Source organism: Dreissena polymorpha, chromosome 8 (genome assembly GCF_020536995.1).
Source record: "Dreissena polymorpha isolate Duluth1 chromosome 8, UMN_Dpol_1.0, whole genome shotgun sequence".
In the NCBI taxonomy this organism is placed as follows: domain Eukaryota; kingdom Metazoa; phylum Mollusca; class Bivalvia; order Myida; family Dreissenidae; genus Dreissena; species Dreissena polymorpha.
The window spans coordinates 23,876,519-23,896,440 of NC_068362.1; the positions used below are offsets into that span (position 1 = coordinate 23,876,519).

Genomic DNA, 19,922 nt, shown 5'->3' on the forward strand with positions numbered 1-19,922 from the left:
ATTCTTACACTATTTTGAAAACTACTTTAGGGTGTTCCCCAAATTGACCAATGGAATATTTGAACGTGTTGATAGGATTTCCCGAAAATCTGCAATAACCGCAGAAGCAGTCCGAATTTGGCGGGAGATTCTGACAGATGCAATGGAAGAAAATGAGGATTTTGATGTTATTTTTGAGGTAACGGTTTTCCTTGGACTACAATAATCAAATGGTGAAATAGAATAACTGTATTAAGGTTTCGCATAAGTAACCTTTTTAATGTTACTCAACTATACTAATTTTTTATATCGATACATTTTGTATGACTTTCAGGGAACACCCCTCTATGAAAGTTTGACACATGGTCAAACACTTGCAGATGAAATGTCAGATATTGAAAAACGCGGCCGGACAACACCATCATCTGCAAATGGCGATAGAAAACTTGTGTCTATTTATAAGACAACTGAGGTCTGCTGTGTTTGTTTCATTAAGATGTTATTGTTTCAGCTTATTTAAAGTGGGTATGCACGATTTTGTCAAATATTTATGAATTTATATAAAATGTGTAAAAACTTATTATACATATATTTCAATATCAATTAAAATACAAGTTAAGAAGAACTTGTGTCGAAAAATGCCAAAAAAGCCAGATATTTAATTCTGATATCTAAAATGTCTGTACAGTCGAATTCGCCAGCATGTATATATATCATGTATGTATGATGTGAATCTAAATCTTTTACGGATCATTTAATTTCCTGCAACAATATCTATTCATACAACACACTTCGATCTTAATAAAAAGACGAATGCTTCAGTTATTTTAGTAAAATATGTAGGAAATATCTTCGTCACAATGGGGGCAGGGCGCTAATTTTATGAAATTCGTCTTCAATGTATAATTTATCTTGCCTTTTCTGTGTTATTGTAACATATCTTTATCAATATATTACAATTTAACACATATAGAAATCGTGCATACACACTTTAATGCATGATAATTGATCAATAATATATTTATAAAATAAAATAATAAAACACATGATACTTGTGTTATACTTTGATGATAATAAGAAAAAAACATGCACTATGCTAGAATCTTTGTGGACTTGATTGCCCTTCTAGCGCAACAAGTATTTTCAGTATTGCTATGCTGTTTTCAACAGATTAAGTAAAAATTTGGAATATTAACAAATAAATCAGTTTTTAAAACAACTGGAGTGTAAGTTCATATTGATTCACCATTCCATGAATTACATGTATCATCAAAACAGCAACATAAATGTGTTAATCAAAAAGAAACAAAATGACAATATATAATAGTATGAACTTGCTACAAACTTAATTTAAGAGTTAATCACAAAGAAACTTGCACTGAATACCCATCTTTTCCTGGTTGCTCAAAACTCATTGCTCTTATGACAGGTTTACACATTTACCTCATGTAGAACCCTTTATATATTGCGAATGCCGATTGAATCCGTTATGAATTGGGGCCTTTCAATTTAAAAGAGGTTGCACAGGGTAGCAGGTTGTGTCTTTGCTTGCATGCGCAAGATTAAATAATATTTGGATTAACTGATTTTATTATGACCAAGCAAATGTTCTCTACCTGTGATGTTACTCTTGTAATAATTGTTGTTGGACGTGTAGTATAAGTGTTCTAATTCAAAAGTTCAAATGTATGACATTCTTAACAATAGACCACTTTTGTAATCAACTTAAAAACAATTGTATGGATATCCTGAGAGGAAAATATGAAACCACGCCAAAAGTGTCAGAGTGCCATAATCGATGATTGACTTCAATGCAACTGTGTAGAATTAAACAACAACATAGGAAAATTCAATTTGTTGTTTTAAGTTGTAAGTGAGATATAAGAACTACATAAGTGTTAGAATTCAGATTGAGAAAAGAGGGGAATTTAAGTGTCACATTGTTTATAATTCATACATGAACGTATGTCTCTATTAACTGCGGATAGTACTTTTTTGTTTCCAGAATCGAGTTGGAGCATTTCAATGGCTGGCAGGAAGATTTGTACCTGATACATCAAATTTGGTAGACTAGCCTGTCAGGCTTGTTACCTTAAAATTTTTAGTAGCCCAAAATCACTTTTTACTAGCACATTTTAGTATGAGAAAGAACCTTGATTTCATACTTAAGGTGCAAAGTTATTTAAAATGCACACACACACAATGGCTTCACAAAGACCACTGCCATGTTGATGTTTTTGAATACCGGTATACATTATATATATAATTTTACTCTACAAGCGTACGATCCTCACAGAATTTTTTAATTTGCCAAATTTTATTTTTACACCCATCGGCCAGTGCAAATTTAGAAGACTGTTTGTGTATTTTTGGATTAATAAAGCAAATTTTGAAGACTGTGTTTGTGTATTTTTGGAATAATAACTGTTATGTTATTTCTTATAAACTTATTAGTTGTACATGGCTACTCTGGATATTTTTCCAGGACAAGGTGTCCATGAAGACCCTCAGTCAGATGCTTCAATCAAGTCCTCTTCTCCTGCAAGATGATGCAAATTTTCTCAGTAGTTTTCTGGGGTCAACTCAAGCTGAAGAAAATGTTCAAGCATTTGATAAAAGGCAAAGGCTACACAGAATTTTGGCATTGTAAGTAATGTATAAGCATCGCCTGATCCATAATTTTATGACTCACAAAATGTCTTTAAGCGTCTGCACTGTTTTATTTGTTGTTATTAATGTACAGTAATTACTGGTAATGTTTTAATTAAGATTAATAACTCCAAGGAAGACACTGAAATATTATCATGTATATTGAACAAAAAAATAAATAAGTTATTGTTAATTTGCCTTTATTTAAAGCTTTCAGAATGTGCCCTGATTATTATTAAGCTAATATCTTGTGTTTGATAATTACTTAAAACAAGTTTGTGTTGCTTAATAATGATATTGTAAAGTAAATAAATGTGTAGACCAAAACTCTCAACATAAAAAATTGTTTGTGAAAATGTTAAATGTAGTGTTTGTTTTGCTGTTGGGAAGGCGTGAGATTGGCTCTATTTCTAGGTTTGTAAAACGACATTCTAATAAGGCCATATGCTGTTGTAAAACTGGGCTTCATGCATGTGTTAAAAGTGTTGTACCAGATTAGCCCATAAAGCCTGAAGGCTTATCAGGGAAAAAACTTTCCACTTTTTAAAATTCTTTTGCTTTAAATTAATGCTCTTCCAAATAAAAATCCAATCTAGGGGAAAGTGTCGTCCCTGATAAGCCTTTGCAGGCTGCATTTCCCCACAACAAGGCTCATTGGAATACTTTGTTTTATTTTTTTACAGAAGTGACTGGATATTGCTACCGATCTTATGCGCAGTGCCAGTTGGTCTCAAATATTGTTCCGCTTGGCTTGAACATAAGCCTCTTGTGTCCACTCCATTGGTTTTGGGATATTCTGCCTGTCTTGGTTTGCGAGGTATTAGTATTTACGCCAGAGTGCGACAGAATCAAGTTTTCAGTGACGTAACGCGTTCTGTCAATGAGTTCTTGAAAGCAAGCCAGAAGTTTAGGAATGTGTACAAGAAGTGTTTACGGCTAGTACAGGAAACAGAGCTGGTGGCGAGAGGTTTCACATTGTAAGTTCCTAAGTAAAAACAAAACCCATTAGTTTGTGATGAATGTAGTTGTTAACCCTTAAAGCGCTGGAGCTGAATTTTAAAGGCCTTTGCAAACAGTTTGGATCCAGATGAGACGCCACAAAACGTGGCGTCTCATCAGGATCCAAACTGTTTGCTATTCTGATAGTATTCTTTAAAAAAAAAATCGAAGAAAATGCTAATTTAAGAAATTCAGCAGACGACATTTTAGCAGACGACAAATTTCCCAGCATGCAAAGGGTTAAGTACCTTGAGAAGGTTCAAATATAAATCAATTTCTGAATAAGATTATACATTTTCATTTTTATGTTTAAAATCGTTAATTCATTTCCTATTTACCACATAATTATTTGTTTCTGTCTACTGTGAATGTTGGAGCTAAATTATGTTACCTATTGTATCAGTGTAAAAATTTGTGCCGGAAGTCTTTATTATCTAGCATATTTTATGAACATAATTTATGCCGAAATGATATAAAAATACTTTTTATATATTATCATTAAATGTACTACACTTGTTTGAAACACTGGTCATGTTGTTGTATAATTAGGTTTCAATGTTTTTATGAGTTTTTATGTAGGGTGTCATATAGTGGTCAGACTGTCTGTCTGTCAGTCAGTCTTTCTGACTGCCATTCCTTTTCTGGAGGTTTTTTCCTTACCGAGCCCTGATAGTTACATGAGTTTAAGTGTGTGAGTCTACCTGCATGTTTTTAAATCAATTCCACAGTTTCATTCAGGTATATAAACTTTTAGCAAAGCTATGGGCCTTGAACTTTGAAGTTTTCTCTAAAATAACAGTTTTCTGGCTTTTTTTCTAAAGGCTTGTAGCTATTGACCTGAATTTTGGTGTGTGAGTCTACCTACATAGCTAGAAGATCAAGTTCAAGTTTTGTAAGAGCCTCGGACATAACAATTTTTTTACTCTTATAGCTGTTGTCTGACTTCAAAGTGCAGTAAGGAGCATTGTGTTTCACAAAAACAACTCTTGTTAATTATTATGCCCCCCTTCAAAGAAGAGGGAGTATATTGTTTTGCTCATGTCGGTCCGTCGGTAGGTCGGTCCGTCCACTAGATGGTTTCCGGATGATAACTCAAGAACACTTAGGTCAAGGATCATGAAACTTCATAGGTACATTGACCATGACTGGCAGATGACCCTTATTGATTTTTAGGTCACTAGGTCAAAGGTCAAGGTCACAGTGTCTCAAAATAGTAAAATGGTTTCCAGATGATACCTCAAGAATGCTTAGGCCTAGGATAATGAAACTTCATAGGTACATTGATCATGACTGGCAGATGACCCCTATTGATTTTTCTAGGTCACTAGGTCAAAGGTCAAGGTCACAGTGACTCGAAATAGTTAAATGGTTTCCGGATGATAACTCAAGAATGCTTACGCCTACGATCATGAAACTTCATAGGTACATTGATCATGACTGGCAAATGACCCCTATTGATTTTCAGGTCACTAGGTCAAAGGTCAAGATCACAGTGACTCGAAACAGTAAAATGGTTTCCGGAAGATAACTCTAGAATGCTTATGCCTAGTATCATGAAACTTCATAGGTACATTGATCATGACTGGCGGATGACCCCTATTGATTTTCAGGTCACTAGATCAAAGGTCAAGGCCACAGTAATTCATTAATTGTGTTTGTCCAAACTGTAACCTTGGTTAAAGTTTTGCAATATCTAAAATGGTTTCCGGATGATAAATCAAGATTGCTTTGGCCTAGGATCATGAAACTTCATAGGTACATTGATCATGACTGGCAGATGACCCCTTTAGATTTTCAGGTCACTAGGTCAAAGGTCAAGGTCACAGTGACTCGAAATAGTAAAATGGTTTCCGGATGATAACTAAGAACGCTTACGCCTAGGATCATGAAACTTCATAGGTACATTGATCATGACTGGCAAATGACCCCATTGATTTTCAGGTCACTAGGTCAAAGGTCAAGGTCACAGTGACTCGAAACAGTAAAATGGTTTCCGGATGATAACTCTAGAACGGTTATGCCTAGGATCATGAAACTTCAAAGGTACATTGATCATGACTGGCAGATGACACCTATTGATTTTCAGGTCACTAGGTCAAAGGTCAAGGTCACAGTTATTCATGAATTGTGTTTGTCCAAAACTGTAACCTTGGTTTAAGTTTTGCAATATCTAAAATGGTTTCCTGATGATAACTCAAGAATGCTTACGCCTAGGATCATGAAACTTCATAGGTACATTGATCATGACTGGTAGATGACCTGTATGATTTTCAGGACTTCTATGTCAAAGGTCAAGGTCACAGTGACTCAAAAAAGTAAAATTGTTTCCTGATGATAACTCAAGAATAATAAGGCCTAGGATCATGAAACGTCATAGGTACATTGATCATGACTGGCAAATGACCCCTATTGATTTTCAGGTCACTAGGTCAAAGGTCAAGGTCATAGTGACAAAAAACGTTTTCACACAATGGCTGCCACTACCACTGACAGCCCATATGGGGGGCATGCATGTTTTACAAACAGCCCTTGTTTTATTGGGCTTTCATTTGACTCTCATTTTTATCGTTTGGCTCTAAGATTTGTAGAAATATAATTAGTTTTCTGTTCATTTTTGTTGCTTGTGGAAAACTATAAAGCAGCCAAAATGGTCTCATGTATGTGCATAAATGCGTTCAAGCTTGTTCGGACTGTAAGTTTTTAGTTCATCGTGCAAATATGTAGTAACTTACCACAAATGTAAACCATCATAAGGATAAATTTTGCGGGTAACACCCATATCAAAGGTCGTGGTCACACTTAAATCAATTTTGGCCATAATGTATGTCTTAGCTACTTGTTACTTTGGCATGTATTGTGCAAATTTAAAACAACTTACGGTACCATTAATGTTCCCATACAACCATGTGTTGTGTGTACACCCAACTCCCTACCTCAAAGGTCAGGGGCATACTTAACCCTTAACCACTTAGATACGTATTTTGAAAGTTACATTTAATTTAAGACCCTAATTACAAGATTCAAGTTTTAAAGGCTTCATTTCCAACCCTTAGATAGTAAACAGCATTAAACCTGAACAGACTGCGAGGTGTAGCCGGCTGCTCTGGTTTTATGCTGTTCGCACATGGCCATTTTCACTTTGCCTCTGAGTGGAAAAAGGTTAAAGATCAAATTTTAAATTTGGCCATAAAACAGCATGTACAGACTGCAATATCATCGTTCATAATGCAAATAATGCATAATGCATAAAGTCACTCTAAAGAATAAAGGTCAAACATGTGCATGGTGTTTAATAATTACAAGTATATGACTTTGGGTTTTACATGTTGATCATTGGCATCTGGGCACTATGTAAGAGTGAAATTGAAAAAGAAACAAATCACAAAATCTAACTGCCTCTTGGGGATGTGTCTTTACTTTTAGACTTTAACAGTGAAATATGTTTGTATTTGTTTTCATTTAGGGTATCTCAAAAGAACCCACTGTCCCATATAGAGCAGGGTTTTGGAAGTGATGTTGCTATAGTAACCAGACAGTGTCCACGGCTCCGGAAACTGCTGTTTACATATTCAAGAGACGCCGTGTTAAATACCAGACAGAACATTAAACACTTGCTTGAAAGGTAATTGATCAGTGGAGTTATTGTAATCATGATTGCTGATAAAAGTTATACATTCAAATTGTTAAAAATTGTTTGAGTTTTCTTGCAATGATTGGTTATATAACACAAGATCCTGCTAGATCCCTTGCCATATTGAATGATATTGTTATATGAAAATAGCTTGTTTAAAATGATAATAACCCCCTCCTTAATAATTATATTTGAGCCTTGCTGTGGGAAAACAGGGTTAAATGCATTTGCAAGTGCAAGTGTCATCCGATATAAGCCTGTTCACTCCCCTTTATTTTGAAGAATTTTGTTAGAAGAAGATTTTAATTTACAAAGGATGCAACGGTTTACTTGTTTCAGTTTTGACTTAATTGTTTGGAAGTCTTTTCTGAATGTAGAAGCAAATCTTGGACATAATATATGGCTATAAACCACTTGGAGCAAGTGCTGGATTCAACATGTGTAGTGTTGTGCCCAGTTAGTCACTTGATACTATACAACTCATTATTTTACAGAGGAATAATTCAAGTGAAAACAGTAGGAAAAAAACATTGAGATGTTAAGGTCTTTTTATTGTTGCTTTTTTAATTTTCTTTCAACAGATATCCACTTGACAAAGAACTGGATGTGCATGGGACATTTCTAGCATTTGAGCCCTTACAAAGTTATGGGCCTTGCTTGCAAACTGTAGAGGATGAAGACTTGTTTAATTTAACAGATGGTTTCTCTGTGTCAGCATTAAAGGTTTGTGTCTAAGAAATTCAAATACTCTTAGTATGCTATACATATATGGTTTAATTGCTACAAAACTGTTTTGTTAGGGCAAGTTAAGCTCGATTGGTCATAGACGGCTCGGGTACTACTTACATGTACCCCGGGTACTCTTAAGTATACATACATGTACCCCGGGTGCGGTAAATATACTAAAACATACCCAGGAATTTTAACGCTAAATCGGTCGTTGGCAACTATTTAAAAACAAATATTATGTTCACATTTATGTCAAATTTTCTGTTATATGGCCTCTATAATATCGAAATTTATACTCAAAAAGCATGTTGATGCAGTTTTTTTAAAGAGAAGTTTGTTTAACATAAACAATATTGTTTAACGGTAATGGATAGTGCTTTTACGACATCGGATTTATGGCGGGAATTCAACTCAGGTACAGTCTAATATCGACCGGGTACGTTTAAGTATATTCACTATATTGACCTTACTCGGGGTACATGTAAGTATACCTAAGAGTACCCGGGGTACATGTAAGAACCGAGCCGACAATGACCAATCCAGCGCAAATTAAATTGCCCTGTTGATTTATCTGTCATAAATTGAAGCCTTTTCAGATGTTTTTGTAATTTTCTGTTTGATAACATGTTAAAACATCCCAATTTATCTTTTCACTTTTTTATAACAAAAATGTATGTCCCTAGCATTTGCAGTCACTGAAAGTCATATAGTGTTTGATGTTCCCAGCATCTGTAGTTACCGAGAGTCATATAGTGCTTTATGTCTCCAGCATCTGCAGTTAATGAGAGTCATATACTTTCTTGTTCGTCCAGTCTTAAACAATTGGTGCTCAAGAGTTGGATTAGTGCTGAACAATGTCAATACATGCCCATTGTTGGTTGTAAGACTTAGCTGAGTTCAATACATGCCCATTGTTGGTTGTAAGACTTAGCTGAGTTCAATACATGCCCATTGTTGGTTGTAAGACTTAGCTGAGTTCAATACATGCCCATTGTTGGTTGTAACACTTAGCTGAGTTCAATACATGCCCATTGTTGGTTGTAAGACTTAGCTGAGTTCAATACATGCCCATTGTTGGTTGTAAGACTTAGCTGAGTTCAATACATGCCCATTGTTGGTTGTAAGACTTAGCTGAGTTCAATACATGCCCATTGTTGGTTGTAAGACTTAGCTGAGTTCAATACATGCCCATTGTTGTTGTAAGACTTAGCTGAGTTCAATACATGCCCATTGTTGGTTGTAAGACTTAGCTGAGTTCAATACATGCCCATTGTTGGTTGTAAGACTTAGCTGAGTTCAATACATGCCCATTGTTGGTTGTAAGACTTAGCTGAGTTCAATACATGCCCATTGTTGGTTGTAAGACTTAGCTGAGTTCAATACATGCCCATTGTTGGTTGTAAGACTTAGCTGAGTTCAATACATGCCCATTGTTGGTTGTAAGACTTAGCTGAGTTCAATACATGCCCATTGTTGGTTGTAAGACTTAGCTGAGTTCAATACATGCCCATTGTTGGTTGTAAGACTTAGCTGAGTTCAATACATGCCCATTGTTGGTTGTAAGACTTAGCTGAGTTCAATACATGCCCATTGTTGGTTGTAAGACTTAGCTGAGTTCAATACACGCCCATTGTTGGTTGTAAGACTTAGCTGAGTTCAATACATGCCCATTCTTGGTTGTAAGACTTAGCTGAGTTCAATACATGCCATTCTTGGTTGTAATACATGCCCATTCTTGGTTGTAAGACTTAGCTGAGTTCAATACATGCCCATTCTTGGTTGTAAGACTTAGCTGAGTTCAATACATGCCCATTCTTGGTTGTAAGACTTAGCTGAGTTCAATACATGCCCATTGTTGGTTGTAAGACTTAGCTGAGTTCAATACATGCCCATTTTGGTTGTAAAGACTTAGCTGAGTTCAATACATGCCCATTGTTGGTTGTAAGACTTAGCTGAGTTCAATACATGCCCATTGTTGGTTGTAAGACTTAGCTGAGTTCAATACATGCCCATTGTTGGTTGTAAGACTTAGCTGAGTTCAATACATGCCCATTGTTGGTTGTAAGACTTAGCTGAGTTCAATACATGCCCATTGTTGGTTGTAAGACTTAGCTGAGTTCAATACATGCCCATTGTTGGTTGTAAGACTTAGCTGAGTTCAATACATGCCCATTGTTGGTTGTAAGACTTAGCTGAGTTCAATACATGCCCATTGTTGGTTGTAAGACTTAGCTGAGTTCAATACATGCCCATTGTTGGTTGTAAGACTTAGCTGAGTTCAATACATGCCCATTGTTGGTTGTAAGACTTAGCTGAGTTCAATACATGCCCATTGTTGGTTGTAAGACTTAGCTGAGTTCAATACATGCCCATTGTTGGTTGTAAGACTTAGCTGAGTTCAAATACATGCCCATTCTTGGTTGTAACACTTAGCTGAGTTCAATACATGCCCATTCTTGGTTGTAAGACTTAGCTGAGTTCAATACATGCCCATTGTTGGTTGTAAGACTTAGCTGAGTTCAATACATGCCCATTCTTGGTTGTAACACTTAGCTGAGTTCAATACATGCCCATTCTTGGTTGTAAGACTTAGCTGAGTTCAATACATGCCCATTCTTGGTTGTAAGACTTAGCTGAGTTCAATACATGCCCATTCTTGGTTGTAAGACTTAGCTGAGTTCAATTGATTTTAAAAGTTTAGCAATTTTAAAAATTAAGCTATATACTTTCTTTACCCCCTATTGCAATAACTTGTGTATATGTGGATATTTATGGAAAATACAGCCCTGTTTTGCACAGCATCAATAATTTGGGTTTCTTGTTTGTTAACATACAAATAGGTATACAGGTAAAGTACAATCTTTGCTTGCAGTCCATCAATCAGTTGTGTTTCTGTTCACTGGTATACAAATCTGTGTTAATGGAGGACGTAACTGTTGTTTGTAGGGCATCTATCAATTGTGTTCCTTGCACCAGTCAGAGCTGATCAAGGTGCTGTTGTTGGTGTGTGCAAAGTATACATGTCATGACAGTAAGTTTTTCTTGATTTATTATCACCATACCATATGATATGGTTACTTTGAATGAATAATCATGACCTATAATCATTTCACAACAAATGGTTTCCTGGATCTTGTTGAATGTGCTCTTGAAAATAAGTATTTCATAAAATGCCTATGGATTTTGAACTCCACATATAATTGACAAAATTACAACACACATTCAGAAGAAAAAAATCAGATTTGAGTTTTGTATTATGACTCGATGCATATGCAAGCAAAATTAAATTTGAGCCTCATTCTGGGAAAATGGCATAATGCATTTGCGTTAAGTGTGGTCCCAGATAAGCTTGTGCAGTTCGCACAGGCTAATCTGAGACGATACTTTCAGGCTGAACTGGATTTTAGCTATGAATAGACTACCTTTAAAGAAAAAAAACATAAAAGTGGATAGTGGCGTCCCTGATTAGCCTTTGTGAACTGCACAGTTTAATCCGGAATGACACTTTATGCGCATGTGTTAAGCTCCGTTTTCCCAAAGACTGTCTCATTTATATTGTGTTTTGCAACCAGTCAGCTGCTGTTCAGAAATGCTAGGAAGCATTAGACAGGATGCAGAAGATTGGACTGGTTCCCTGGAGAAATGCTACACATTTTACAACAGCACCTGGCAGAGCCTGGAACCAGTCTCCAGGAAGCACACACCCTACAGTGGTCAGGAGGATGCCTTTGTTGCTGTGCATAGTCTGGATCTACATCTGCAGGCAGCATTGGCAAGGTTGGCTTCAACTAAGTTTGTTTTTACTGTGAAAAATTGAGGTATTGTTTTGGAGTAGGTTTTCGGCTGGTTTAGCGGTGATTGATGGTGAAAATGTTAGGTTGCTGCCCAAGAAAGATTTCAGCCATGATAATTCCATTTAAATTCTATTGATAAATTATATTGATACTAAGCTTTGGATTGTATAAAGTGTGTAGGTCCAGACGTGTATTTCTAGTGCTCAATTTCAAAGCTTAAGTCTCAACTGATCATTTTTAGCGAGGCTGTTTTTGGAGAAAACCCGAGGTATTGTCATAGCCTGCTCGTCGTCTGCCGTGCGACGTCCGCCGGCGTCGTGCTAAAACCTTAACATTGCCTCTAAAATCAAAGTGCTTCCACCTACAACTTTGAAACTTATATGTAGATGCACCTTGATGAGTTCTACACGCCACACCCATTTTGGTCACTAGGTCAAAGGTCAAGGTCACTGTGACCTCTAAAAAAAAAAAATATTTCTGACAAGCTTTCGCAGCCGAGCGTGGCACCCGTTACGCGGTGCTCTTGTTTGACCAATAAAAATGCTTCCAACATTTGAGGCTACGGTTTCCAAGAAGGCAGTAATGGGACTTTATACAAAAATCGACATGAAACGGTTCTTAATCCATATGCGTCCAGCATAGCTTCAGACTTGCAAATAAGTTACAACTAGATTTTATTTTCACCATCTTCAAAATGAAATTGAATAAACAACTTTTATTAAAGCTTTGTCTAGTCAAGCATCTATTTTGTTTTTGCAGGGTACGTGAACTCAGCAAGCGGCTTGAAGGGTCTAGTTCTGACAGCCAATCAGATTCATTCCCTGCCTCATGTGATCTCCCCAGCCTTTTGCAGCCAATCAAATCAGAGCTTGACTCTTGCAAAGGATGCTGGGAGGAAGCACAGCTCAGGATTGCAAAATGTCTTGGAAAATCTTCAGATGGTATTGGTTTAGTAATAAGTAGTTTTAATATTGGTTTTGTAATAAATTATGTTAATATTATGGAAGATTAACGATACTATCTGCCATCTCTGTGCATTGATATACATCCAAATAATAATGTGATTTTATGAAATGTTATTGGCAGTTAGGAAATTGCCAATTAATAAATGATTTTGGTTGTGATCTGATCATTTGTTAATAATCAATATTTTCTAGAAGTCATTTTGCAATGGTTTATTGATTACCATTTGAAAATGTTTTAGTTCATGCAAAGGGATGATAAAGCACTTTGTTTGCTTTATTTTTTCTTTTCTTCCAAACCAATAGGATTACAGGAACTTGTACACAGATTTTTTTGTTGTGTTATTTATTGTATGCATGTTGTATTCTTAGTATTATTGGAGTTTTTAAATAGTGTAAAAATAGGGTTAAAAGCCAGGAGATAAAAACCACAAACAATTAGAAGTGAAATCTAACATATGGAGACTAGACCAAGTAGGCCTTTGATATAGGTTACCTTTTTATTTGCTACATTTCTTATATTGTAGACACATATTTCAGTATGAAAATAGTTAAGCAGCTAATTAATATTCTGTATGTGAGCCCTGCTCTGTGAATTAGGTTTAATGCATGTGCGTAAAGTGTCACCCAGATTAGCATTTGCAGTCTGCACAGGCTTATCAGAGATGACACTTACTGCTTTCATGATATTTTTCGTTTGAAGAAAGTCTCTTCTTAGCAGAAATCAAGTTTAGGCGGAAAGTGTGGTCCTTGATTAGCCTGTGCGGAATGCACAGGCTAATCTGGGACGTCACTTTACGCACATGCATTTAAACCCATTTTCATAGAGCATGGCCCATATCCATTTATTTAGCACCCACAGTGAAAGCACAGTCCGACAAGGTTGAATCCAATAACCCAGTTACACAGACAGAAGGTCCAGCAAAAGAGATTGAAGATTACATTATAGAGGATCAGGTTGGTAGAATGTCTTGCAAAATATACTGGTTAGCGAGTATTTGTCGGAAAGCAGTCTTTACCTAACATTCGAATTATTTCGTGTATTGTAGCGCTTAAACACAATTTTCTTTGTCACATACTAACAAACGTTTGTTTTCTTGAAGCTGATAGCATCAATTTGTTCAAAGGCCAGTATTATAGTGTTTAAAGGGATTGTTTACAAATTTCGTCACAATCAAATGTGACATCCATGCGTATTATTAAGAAAGTTATTAAACAAAAAACCTATATTTTGTCTGACAAATAAATGTACTACCTAACCAGTATATCTCATTTTGAGTTTATCCATGTAACTCAAAACTTAACTGCCTGGTTTTACAGAGCATTAATATCATCAACTGATCATTTCAGGCTATAATAAGTCAACTAAGTATCTGTACAGAGATGTTTAAATGCTGTTTGTAGACTTTATACAGCACAGTATTTAAATAACATCAAATAAGAATTTCCCCTACATAATGATCCAGTAAAATGACTGCATGTCTTGAGCAAAGCCTTGGAGTCCTAACAAGCTAATCAGGGAGACACTTTATGCCTAAACTGGATTTTCATTTTAAAAGGGCCTTTTCACAGATTTTGGCATGTATTGAAGTTTGTCATTAAATGCTTTATATTGATAAATGTTAACATTGGGTCTAAAAATATCCAGTACAAAAAACACGAATACAATTAAAGAATTTTAAAAAAAAGTAACCCTCAACGGGGCTCGAAGCACTGACCCCTGGAGCCATGGAGCAAAAGTCTACCGCTCTATCCACTAGACCATCCGCTCTCTTACCATGTCAAACGTAGTTTTTACTTTATATATGCAATCCTTGTAGTATAAAAAAATACAACGACAACAACAGAATTCTCCAAATTATTCAATCGTTTCGCGTTGCAACGCTTTATAATTTTCAGGTTTTTAAATCGTCAAAAGATGCACATAATGGATATTTTAGAGCATGGTAAATGTTCAGTATTACTGTTTCTTCACAAATATCATTACTTCATGGAAAATTTGCGAATCTGAAACAATATTTTTCAATTTTGTCAATTTGCCAAAGCGTGACAAGGCCCCTTTAAAGAGACTACCTTAAAATCTACCTTAAAATGAAAAATTCCACTAAAGTGGAAAGTATTTTACCTGATAAACCTGTGCAGACTACACAGGCTAATCTGTGATGGCAATTCACACATATGCATTAAGCCTCCAAGAGCGCTGCTAAAATCAATTCCACTAAAATGATCAACTTCAATGTAACAAGAGGCACTTTTCTTGTCTGTCCACAGATGTTTGAGGCGTACACCGACCCCAACGAAGTCATCACAGACACCCACTGGGACAGGCCTCTCTCTGCAGAGGAAAAGGTACAAGCATTTACTTAACCCTTTACCACTTAGATACTTATGTTGACGCATCTGTAGTCCCTTAGAAGCTTAGATTAAATTAAAACTTTTCTTACTAGATTCAAGTTTATAGGGCTTCATATCCTATCCTTAAATACTGATGAGCAGCAAACAGCATACAATCTGAACAGACTGCGAGTCACTCGCAGGCTGTTCTGGTTTTATGCTGTTTGCACATAGCCATTTTCACTTTGCTTATAAGTGGGAAAGGGTTTATTTCTCTACTAGGTTAGCACTAAAGTCTCTAAATGAAGTAAAGGTCTGTGTCTTAATGCATGTTGTTTAGAAAATGTGAAAATCTGCTGAACTTGTAAGTATTTTTAGAAATCTATGAGGAAACTTTCCCCCCAAAAATGATTTTAAAGGAGAAAAATTCAATAAACGTTTAAAGTGTTGATCCTGAATATCGTTTTCAGACTAATATTGGTCATTACTTTACACTCATGCATGAAGCCTGGTTTTCCCTTAGCGTTGCTCATTTTATCCAAACATTTAACATTAAGCTTGCGTACAAAACACACAGAATTATCAATGATAAAAAATACATGTGTATAAACAATACAAAAATTGGTCCAGATCCTTGTAATCAAAATTATTGGCTTTTAAACTACCTAACTACTTACACATCTTGGTTTGATTCCTGTTGTTCAAAACTCTGTATAATTGTTTATGAGGTTAAAATAACCATAATCAATATGTAAGAAAAAAAAACCAATAGCACAAAGGCAATTTTCACATGTTTTTGTGAACTTATGATCCAATGAAATGGTTAGATTTTGAAATCCTGTCTGAAAGGATGTTATGACAAGCTATTACTTTGCTGTTTTTAAGTCTGCTCACTTAGATTTTAAAGTAAGATTTACTTTAATATTCTGTCTATGGGAAAACGTTTTTAATGCATGTGCATAAAGTGCTGTCCCACAGGCAAATCAGGGACGACACTTTCCATTTTTATAGAATTTAGCTTTTAAGGACGTCTCTTTTAAATAGAAATCCAGTCTGGTCAGAAAGTAACTTCCCTGATTATCCTATGTAACTAATTTTGGAAGATATTAACGCACCTGCAGTAAGTCCCATTTTCCATGAGCACAGCTTTAAAGATATCAGATAATCACAATTCATGTTTGTGCATACAAAAATAAAATTGAGGTAAATAATGTGTACGCTTGCTGGGTCAGCCCTTTTGCATGCCAATAAGAGTTCTTTTTATAAGATTTTTTTTAAATTCAGGCCAAGAAGAAGTTGGAGAGGGATGAAACCATGAGAGTGCTTACAGAGCTGAAGTCTGTCATCTCTGTGCGAGCTGTAGAGATTAACAGGCGGGAACAAGCCGCTCTGCAGAAAATGTACCCTGATGTTCATAAACCTCAAGTTTGTCAGAGTGGATTTCTTGATATTGAAGTTCCTCGAATTAAGGGTAAAAACATGCAAAATCGTGGAAGCAGTTTAGAAAATCATAGCGCTTTTGTGAAACAAAGTGATGATTCTGTAGAAAATCCTAAGAATATTGTTGAAAATCTTGATTGTGTAGAGGATTTAGAACATTCTTCAAGAAAAAGTGCACATTATGTCCCAAAAGCTGAGGTAGTATTGAAAGTTGAAGCTGATTCAGAAATGCATGTAAAGGATGTTTTTAGTGAGTTTAATTTAAAAAGTAATGCAAATGTTTCTGTTAATGACATAGAAGTAAAAGATGAATTAGAGCTTTATCCTTTACTGAATTCAGCACAAAATTCAGTGGTGACTGATGATAGTAATGAAATTAAATCAGATACTGCTGGAAACTTGCCAAAAAGTGATAGAGAAAAAGAGTTGGAGACTAGTGATGGGAGTGAAAGTGTTAATGATAAACATAGAAATGTCAAATCCTATGTGACTGCAGTAGGCATAAGAAGAATTAGAAAAAGTAACATGTTGGAAATGTGTGACTCAGAATCTGATACAGAGTATGCCAGAAGTACAGACTACTACTTTAATGAAAGTGATGAGGCGGAAGAAAGTGATGTCTTGTATCAGGGAAGAATTGGACTGCCCCTCAAGGATTTGTTGAATAAAGGCTCTGAGAGGACTGAATACCCAACCGATAGCGATGACGACAAATTAGTTTCAAGTGAAAATCATAAAGAGAATGATGGAAATGACTTAGAGTTTGGTGAAGATAAATCAGTATTGGATAAAGAAAATTTAGTGTGTTTTGCAGATAATTTAGATAGTCCCGGCAATTATATGGATTGTAGTTCGCATAATGTAGAATGTGGTAAAGATAATAATGATGATATTGAATACAAAGAGGATGAAGAGGATTTTCATACAAATCTAAGACTACCAGTACTATCATTCGAGGATCGGTTGAATGCGTTGGCTGGGGGTAACTTTGGTTTCAATCCAGATGTGGCATCGGAGATGGCCATGAGATCCAGGACACTTGGTGCTATGGTGGAGGAGACATTCGGGGGAGAGGTGTTTGGGGAAATGTCAGAAGAGGAGGAAGAGACTGAAGACACTGAACCCTGAAGTCTGCCATTGGATTTGTGCTTTTGTATTTAATGAGCCTCCTGTATGAAAACCGGGTTCAATGCATGTGCGCAAAGTGTTGTAGATTAGGCTGTGCATTCTGCACAGGTTAATCAGGGACATCAATGTCTGTTTAGACTAGATTTTTGAGATAATAACTTCAAACGAAAAATTCAATACAATTGGAAACTTTTGTCCCTGATTAGCCTGTGCAACCTGCACAGGCTAATCTGGTTAGACACTTAAAACACAAGCATAAAGTCCGGTTTTCCTAAAGTAAGGCTCAATTGCATGTAGTATTGTACACATGACATAAGTTTGAGAACACCATTTGGTAAAATGTGCTGTCATCAAAAATTGATTTAAGGTATTTTGTATTTTTCAGTATTTCGGCAGGAATACATGCATTATTGCAGTTTCTCAACTAATCATTCTTAGTTTTATTTAGTTGGATTTAGTTGTTTGTTTCTTTAGCTTAATTTCTTAACAAAGGAGGGTAGGGATATCAAACTGCGCAGACTAAAATTCATTCTGACCGGCTTTTGTGCCACACATCTTGCAACTTTATTGAGATCATGTTATTAAAGAAAGAAATAATAACACAGACAAATAACTGAGAATCATTTTAAATTGTTTTAGTAGGCTCTCTATGTCCTTTTAAGGGTATACGGACCATACGGACCATGGACTATACGGCCCAGACTATACGGCCCAGATTAGCGGACCATACGGCCCAGATTTGCGGACCTTACGGCCCAGATTTGCGGACCATACGGCCCACATGTTTCTTTACGTCATGTACATTATTCTAAAACACGAATACACTACAATACTGTGCTACCATTGTACCATGAATGTGTTAAAAATAAATACATGCTAGTATGTGTTTCGCTTTTGTTAATAAATAACACGGGAAATGAAATAGTTATTATTTCTCTCAGATTTTAAATTCATTTTAATGTTGTCATCAACTATTTATGTAAGCAGTACACATCACGCAAACATTCACTTAAATCGACAGAATATATTTTAATAAAGTTGTAAATTAATACTTATAAAATTTAAAACATGCCGCGTGGTGAAAACAGTAATAAAAATTTATAACATAATTATTAAATGTAATACATGCCGCGTGGTGAAAACGGCAAATAAAAAATTGTAACATAATTATCAAATTCAATACATGCCGCGTGGTGAAAACGGTAATAAACATTTATAACATAATTATTAAATGTAATACATGCCGCGTGGTGAAAACGGCAATAAAAATTTATAACATAATTATTGAATTTAATACATGCCGCGTAGTGAAAACGGTAATAAAAATTTATAACATAATTATTAAATTTAATACATGCCGCGTGGTGAAAACGGTAATAAAAATTTATAACATAATTATTAAATTTAATACATGCCGCGTGATGAAATATATTATAATTGCAATAGGGGTATGACACTCGAATAAGTGACTCGTACGTTTGTATATTGGATACGCCCTATTTATGACATCTACTGATTGATCTTATCTATTACAGTAATTGATAATAGACCCTAATGGATTAACACGTCTGTAAGTAGTAAGTGGTAAAGTGTGATGATCGTTATAATTGTATACAACAACGGCTTATGTTTGCACATCTGGTGAGCTATTTATAACATAAATATTGATTGATGTTGATAATTACACTAATGCTAATAGAGTGAACGTGAATGCGAATGAAGTACCTATGCAGTGCAAACTCATCAAGGAAAAGAAATTGCAGCGGCATCAGAGTCGGCAAACACGTGCCACACAAGGGCTTTGTGCGCGGCTTGGGACCGGTACGGGGAAAAAGAAATTTGTACGAGTGAGCTTCTCTGAAAGAGTGCTGTAGACTGTATGGACCTGTGTAAATGTGTACGTGTGTTTGTTTGTTTGAAACGATTGAGTGAAAATGTATAGATCTGTTTGTTTGATTGTATATAAAATATATTTGTTTGATTGTATGTATGTAATACAACTTTGTTCTTGTACATTTGTTTGCTCACATTTCACAAAATTGCTATAAAGGTTGTTTTTTGTTGTACATATATATGTATTTGTTTATAAGTGTTATATATATATATATATGCCTGAAATTGTTTTTTTATTTGTTGTACATATATTAGTTTTTGTTGTGTATTTTGATGTCGATATTATATTAACAAACAATAAAGGAATTTACTAGGGTATCCATAGTTGCGTCCTTACACGATGAAATAATATAAAATATGCTTGAATGAAAATGAAATACTATA

At 35.5% G+C, this 19,922-nt stretch overlaps 1 protein-coding gene across 1 annotated transcript; it reads left to right on the forward strand.

The window, feature by feature from the left end:
* The first annotated feature begins 45 nt into the window (after positions 1 to 45).
* LOC127842442 (vezatin-like) lies at positions 46 to 19,856 on the forward strand. Its single transcript, XM_052371949.1, has 13 exons — positions 46 to 178; positions 314 to 451; positions 1,985 to 2,044; positions 2,465 to 2,625; positions 3,312 to 3,605; positions 7,091 to 7,249; positions 7,840 to 7,981; positions 10,934 to 11,018; positions 11,560 to 11,764; positions 12,541 to 12,722; positions 13,597 to 13,700; positions 15,015 to 15,092; positions 16,362 to 19,856. Exons 1-13 carry the CDS (start codon positions 143 to 145, stop codon positions 17,643 to 17,645), a joined length of 2,928 nt encoding a protein of 975 aa, XP_052227909.1. The 5' UTR covers positions 46 to 142; the 3' UTR covers positions 17,646 to 19,856.
* The last annotated feature ends 66 nt before the right edge of the window (positions 19,857 to 19,922 follow it).